This window comes from Pseudopipra pipra, chromosome 3 (genome assembly GCF_036250125.1).
Source record: "Pseudopipra pipra isolate bDixPip1 chromosome 3, bDixPip1.hap1, whole genome shotgun sequence".
In the NCBI taxonomy this organism is placed as follows: Eukaryota; Metazoa; Chordata; class Aves; order Passeriformes; family Pipridae; genus Pseudopipra; species Pseudopipra pipra.
Genome location: NC_087551.1, coordinates 36,474,515 through 36,480,633, shown reverse-complemented (window position 1 = coordinate 36,480,633; position 6,119 = coordinate 36,474,515). Strand labels below are relative to the sequence as shown.

Sequence of the window (6,119 nt, the reverse complement as noted above, 5' to 3'; positions counted from 1 at the left end):
CTTCTTGGCAGGTAGTGACTTGTTTTCTTGCGGCAAAATGTATTTTTACAGTATCTTGCAGAACTGTAACTCTGTCCTAAGTCACTTGTTTCTATTTACCTCTTCACATCCTTACTGCAGATACAATTACATACCTAATAGGTAATTTCCACCATGTTCAAGTGATTTAACACAGGTTTCACCCCTTCCGAACCCACTGGGGTTTTGCTTGAAGTAGACGTACACGGCCTCACAAGAGGCCATTTTCCACAGCACTTCTCTTCAAACAATTCTTCCTCCACTTCCTGCTTCCCGCTGCCACCGAGGTACTTTTCTCTCAGCAGCACAAGCCATCCTCCCTTTCCAGCACTCTGAGTTGCGGAGACGGACAATCAACTCTCCCCCATCTGCCTTTGGGGGTTGTATCCCCGCATCCTTCAGGCTACCTACACCCCGTGAGGGATCCCATCATCTCCTTCTCCCACTAGGTGCTACCCACTGAGCGTGTTTACATCCCCCACCTCTGTGACTTCTCTTTTGGCTTTTAACAACGCGGCTCAGCCGGACTCCGGCAGGGCCCCTCTTCCAGCATTTATGGTACACCCGAGCACAGTCTCCCGTAGCCCCGGGTGCCCGCCGGCAGCCAAGAATCGGGAGCCAGGATCCAGGCGCTGCCCACAGTCTCGGCTCTCCCGCGCCCCACGGAGGCGCGCGCCTGGAGCGGGAGGGAGTGGGAAGGGAAGGGGAGGAGAGGGGCGGGATGAGCCCGGCGCTCCGCCTCCCGCCCGCGTGCCCGCGCGCGCGCCCCCCGCTCCGTGACCCATTTCGCCGAACAAAGGATTTTCGCTGGAATCTCTCTCGGCGCCGGGACCTAAAATGGCGCCGGCGCGGCCGCCCCCGCCCCTTCCGCGGGCGCCATAGAGACGGGGCGGGCGGAGCGGCCGCTCCTCGGCGCCGCTCTCCACGCGGGCGCGGCCCCGGCTCGCTGGTGCGGGCGGGAAGGCGCTGCCGCGTCATGGCGGGCGAGGGCGACTCTGAGCCGAGGAAGGTAATGGAGAGGGAGGGCGGAGAGGGGCGAGAAGGAGGAGGAGGAGAATGAGGAAGAGCTACGCGGGCACCCGTGTCTCCGCGGGAGTCCCGCGCTGGGGACATGGGAGGTTGTGGCAGAGCAGCCGTGACCCTCACACCCGCTGTTTTATCTCCAGAGGAAATAATCAGAGAACAATACGCGGAAACCCACGGCGGAACTGAGGCTCTGTAGGGCCGAGTGGGTGGGGTGAGGGGTTGTGTGTGTTTTTTTTCCCCCGGACCCCCCCGTGGGAGTTTCTCTCTGTGGGCGAAACGCCGTCGTGACACTGGAACCTCCTTAACGCCGGCGATTACAGTGGTTAGAGACATAACAAATGATTTCCAGTTCGGCAACAGGTGAAATGCTATTTTAAAAGAGTGCATCATGCTGCACGGATGTAGCAGGGATACCTCCTTGGCCAACAACAGCAGCATATCTAGTGACTTCTTCCATGTGAGAGTACTTGAAATTGCCGTTTAGGAGATTCGACCAACACAGACCACATCCTTTCTGTCTGGCGTGTACATAGGGATTATATGGAAACAGCTGATAGTTTTTCCATAGGGAAGGTGGGTAAAACTAACGATGGGCATTTCCATACTTACATACAAATCCAGCTGTTGTCAGATGCTTGTCATCCCTATTACCAGTTTTGTGATGACTTGTCTCAGAGATGTCAGCCCCCCATGAGCAATTGATTGTAGTTCTCCATCTTTAAAATCCACTTTGACCAAGTAGAATACCTTTAAAAAAATAAACCAGTCATCTTTGATGAATTTAGATACAGTTGCACACGTGGCACTTAATGCTTTAAGGATTTAAACACAATAGAACGAAGATGTATTCTTGCACTATAACTGACAAAAGAATGATAGCAGAAAGATGTACTGATGTTACTGTGGTGCAGCCACCTTGACCCTGATTCATATCATCTTGAGGCTTCTTTTTTGTATGCAGTTTCTCACTCCTGCTTGTGGTGCCAGCCTGCATTTTTGCAAGGATGTTTGTCAGGTGGGAAATAGGAATTACATGCAGAAGCCAGAGTAGGCGTCTCTGAAATGAAAATCATACTTTTCAGTTTGCAGTTGACTTTGTGAATGCCACATGTAATTGCCATTTGAGTGAAATAAAAGGTCAGTTTATAGATAGGAGGCAGCATATGTAGCAGTTTGATTTTTTTTACCAGTAGGTTAATTAAGAAAATTACTCGTTATGTATAGAAGATTTTCTGTGCCCAGCCCCTGGCTGTACATAGGGTTAGGTTAAAATTTACTGGTTTATAAACGTTTTCACTCACTGTTCAGTACAAGGTTCTCTATTATATGCTCATTCTCTAGTAATTTCACTTTCTTTTAAGGCACATTTGCCTTTTCATATACTAAAATTACATGGCATAACTAACTGTGTACTTGATTGTAACCTTATTTGTGTGTTGTGATGTAACAAAAATCCTGCATTCTTAAGGGTTTTCTCCCTTCCTTTTTTGGGGAATGTAAAGGGGGAAAATTAAGTAGTCATTTTATAATATTCAGTAGAAAGGATGGATCAACGGGTTTGTAGAAAATTATGTTGCATAAGTTAGTAGTTCTTCCAAAACCATTCGTGATACGCTGTGCTTGTTCACTTTTCCTCAGCTATAACTGTGCAAGCAGTAAATCCTCAACTGTATTTGGAAATACAGTCTGTTTGACTACGAAAATAACAAGTCAGTTTTAGAATGGAGGTAGCATCATAGACTTCTACAAAAGTGATTTTCTTAAGTTTATGATGTGGTTTTTTGTTGTGTCTTACAGTCCTTTAAACTCTTGGGATTTCTTGATGTTCAAAGTGTCCCATGTGCACGAGAATCTGTTCTCTATGGCTCCCTGGGGTCTTTAGTTGTGGGTCTTGGACATTTTTTAGCAACTAGTAAGTACTTATTCCTTCTGGTTATATATTTATTTGCAAGAGAAAAAATTCCTATTTGCTGTTATGTGTTATTAATAATGGGAAGTGATCCAAGGTTTTTTTTCCTCTAACTTTTTGGAGGATTTTTGTTGGTCTTTTTTAGGTAGAGTTAGAAGATCTTGTGACTTTGCAGTTGGTGGCTTTATTTCCACAATGTTAGGATACTGGTATGTAAAATGCTTCTTCAATTTTAACAGACATGTGTTGGCTGAACTGTACTACATGATCCCCATGTTTGTTTTCAGAAACAGTATTTCACACTGCTTTTGAAACTCCATTAAAAAACTTGCCTAGCAAAGCATCCTCTTCCTTCTCCCCAAGATATTTCTCTTTTTTAAAGGGAAACAGTTCAATGTGAGTGAATTTTTATGTTCATATATTTTTTAAAAACTTGCTATTATTTCTTGAATCTTAAGAGCTCAAGCCACCCAGTTATTTCCATTTTTCTTAATTCTTTCTTTTTTTCCTTTGCATACCCCATTCTTCTGTCCTAACTCCAAAGGCAGCATGCTGAATGTTACTAGCATTTTTATATGTGACTGCAACGTTTCAACTGGCTGAATAAGTCTGATTTGATACCGTGACTCATATAAGGCAGGGAATCATGTTTTCTTTTCATCCCCCCCCTCTAGGTTTTACTGCAGGTACAATTTGGCTCAACAAAGGATCCGGCAAAGAATGCTTAAAGAAGGAATGAAAAACAGAATGTTATTTGAAGGCAGTTATCTTGATCCAGAAAAAAAACAAACTGGCAATGAAAGAAGCGATTCATAGGCTGCTGTGGAGGAGTTGTGGTCTAATACAGCTTTGGGAGAAGGTGATCCAAAGATGTCAGTCTGCCTTGTAAACATGCGAGGTGTCTAAAGCTGACAAATCATGGTTTTCCTGGCAAATCTGAGCAAGAAATTCATAGTGAATCTTTTAAGTCTGTACAAACCTTGCTTTGTTTCATGTATGTATGTATGTGTGTGACTGTGCACATAGTTAGGAATGACTTCCTGTGAAACATCTGGGAACTGATGTGTTCTGTTACTGAGAGGATTAAGGGCAGTGATTTGGGACTGCTTTTAACTTCCATTGTAAACAGAGTGGCTCATTTTAGCAAAGTTGTAATTACATCTCATTTAAATACAGGAAAATATTTTCATCAGCTGTTCAGTAAGTGTATCTTCAGTGCTACTGTTAACAGTGCTGTTAGTAAAACACAAGTATTTAAACAGTAGATGAAGGCTTTGCTTGTGCAAGGTGGGAGAGATCAGCGGCCTTTGTAAGATTTCAGCTGCAGGATAACCAGATAACTTACATACACTGTGAAGTTGAAGGATTTCCATGTTTGTTCTGTCCGTATGAAACTAAGAATAAAATCTGAATAAAATTCAGAAGCAATCTAAATTATGTAAATAAGTAATTTTTTTACTTGATTAAAAGTCTTGCTATTTAAGACAATCCCTACAGTTGTGGAATAATAATTTACATTATTTGTAAGTACCAATGGTCAGTAGTTTGTTCTTGTGGGGTTTTTTAAAGGCGTGTTCTGCTTAACTATTTCACTGTACATTTTATGGTTAAAAGGAATATGACTATAATTTCAAGGAAACCATCTTATTTGGAAATACAGTTTATGTCTAATTGAATATTGTTAAAAAGATGAGTGATGACATCATGTTCCTTGCTTGCTTCTGTCTGCAGGATTGACACACTGTATTTATTTTTTCATAAAATGATTTATAGCCTATAATGCTGTAAGAATTTTCTGGTCTAAAGGCATTCACTGAGCAAAAACAGTCCTTTCCCCCCATTCTGCACTTAATCTGAGAGAGTTTGTGATCTGTTGCTGACTCAGGTTGGTGGGGGAAGGTTTGAGACTCCAGATGTAAACAGCAGTATTGCTCTACTTATTTATTTGGAAAATATATGCGAGAGCACTAAGCAAACATGCTATTTACACTGAAAAAATTAAACTTTTACCCTCTGTGGATTGGCCTCATACAAGAAGAAAACAAACCTGCATAAACTAATTCTTTTTTTTCCCCCTCTATTCCTCTTGTTTCTTCTGGAGGAAAAAATAAAGATACATTTTATTGAGGACATTAATTCCAGTATTTTATATAAAAAGTGTTCAGAAGACTTCAGTTAGTGCAATGAAACACTTCCTGTCCTCACTGCAAAATCCGAACTCAGAAGTGAATTGGTAGCTAATTCAGGAAAGTGTTTCCCCTGGGTCTGTGCTGGGCAGGGGGCCAAGGGGGAGGGAGGCTCCTTCCCTTTGGGATGGGAGGTGTTGCTTCATAAAGCCCTTAGAGCAGCAGTGGGAAACTGAGCGAGCCATGAAGCAGGTCTTAGCAAGCTCCTGTTTTAATACATGGTTGAGTTCTCTCCTATCTGACATGAGAAAAGAAAGTGCAACCTAAGCAGGGGGTCTTTTGGCTGTGAGGTCATAGTTCAGCTTAGAGGAGTTTAGGCAACAAAAGCACAGGGATGAAAATTTACTCTTTGGCAAAGAGCAGTAGTAGAGAAAGAAGAGAATGGTGTTCTGTGCTGATGGGAAAGGAGGGAGCATGTGCATCATGGCATCCTTCAAAATACACAAGTATTGTGACTGATTAGGAGAAAAGAGAAGGATTATGATACTGTGTAAATCAAAAAATCTGGGGGAAACTGCGGCATTAAATCCTCTCTGGTGTTAATTGGTGTTGGTTTAAGTTACTGCATTTAAGGATATTAGCTCAATAGCAGCTTAACTACAGTATTAGCAATTCTGGCCAGGAACTGTGAAACACTAGATGTATTTGCACTGTGTAGATAACCAATGTAATACTTCTGCTTCACTGTGCAGAATGTAAAATGAGCCTGCCAGATGTTGACAGAAAAATGGGGAAAGAGGCAATATGCAGAGGCAGCCTGGCCAACACGTTTGAGCTTCAGTATGTACTAAAACTTGAGGTGGAATTGAGCTAATTAGAAGTCGGGGCCTTTGCTGAATAGGAAAGGGTGGAGATATAAGGCAAGGAAGCTGTGAGCAGGACTCGGTGTGAAAGGAGGGGCCTGCACAGCAGAGGGAAGAATGCTTATGGCTGAACACGCAGAGGAAAATGTCTCACAATAATTCCTGAAAGTGCTGGCT

At 43.1% G+C, this 6,119-nt stretch overlaps 1 protein-coding gene across 1 annotated transcript; it reads left to right on the top strand.

The window, feature by feature from the left end:
* The first annotated feature begins 912 nt into the window (after nucleotides 1-912).
* LOC135411285 (cytochrome c oxidase assembly protein COX20, mitochondrial) lies at nucleotides 913-4,387 on the top strand. The gene is made up of 4 exons (XM_064648651.1): nucleotides 913-1,027; nucleotides 2,842-2,956; nucleotides 3,099-3,162; nucleotides 3,628-4,387. Exons 1-4 carry the CDS (start codon nucleotides 995-997, stop codon nucleotides 3,767-3,769), a joined length of 354 nt encoding a protein of 117 aa, XP_064504721.1. The 5' UTR covers nucleotides 913-994; the 3' UTR covers nucleotides 3,770-4,387.
* Nucleotides 4,388-6,119: the final 1,732 nt, after the last annotated feature.

Bases quoted from the DNA above. Each gene is read 5' to 3' on its own strand.
- LOC135411285 (XM_064648651.1), top strand. From the start codon at position 995: ATGGCGGGCGAGGGCGACTCTGAGCCGAGGAAG. The intron at 1,028-2,841 runs GTAATGGAGAGG...TGTGTCTTACAG, and splicing joins GCGACTCTGAGCCGAGGAAG to TCCTTTAAACTCTTGGGATT. The intron at 2,957-3,098 runs GTAAGTACTTAT...GGTCTTTTTTAG, and splicing joins TGGACATTTTTTAGCAACTA to GTAGAGTTAGAAGATCTTGT.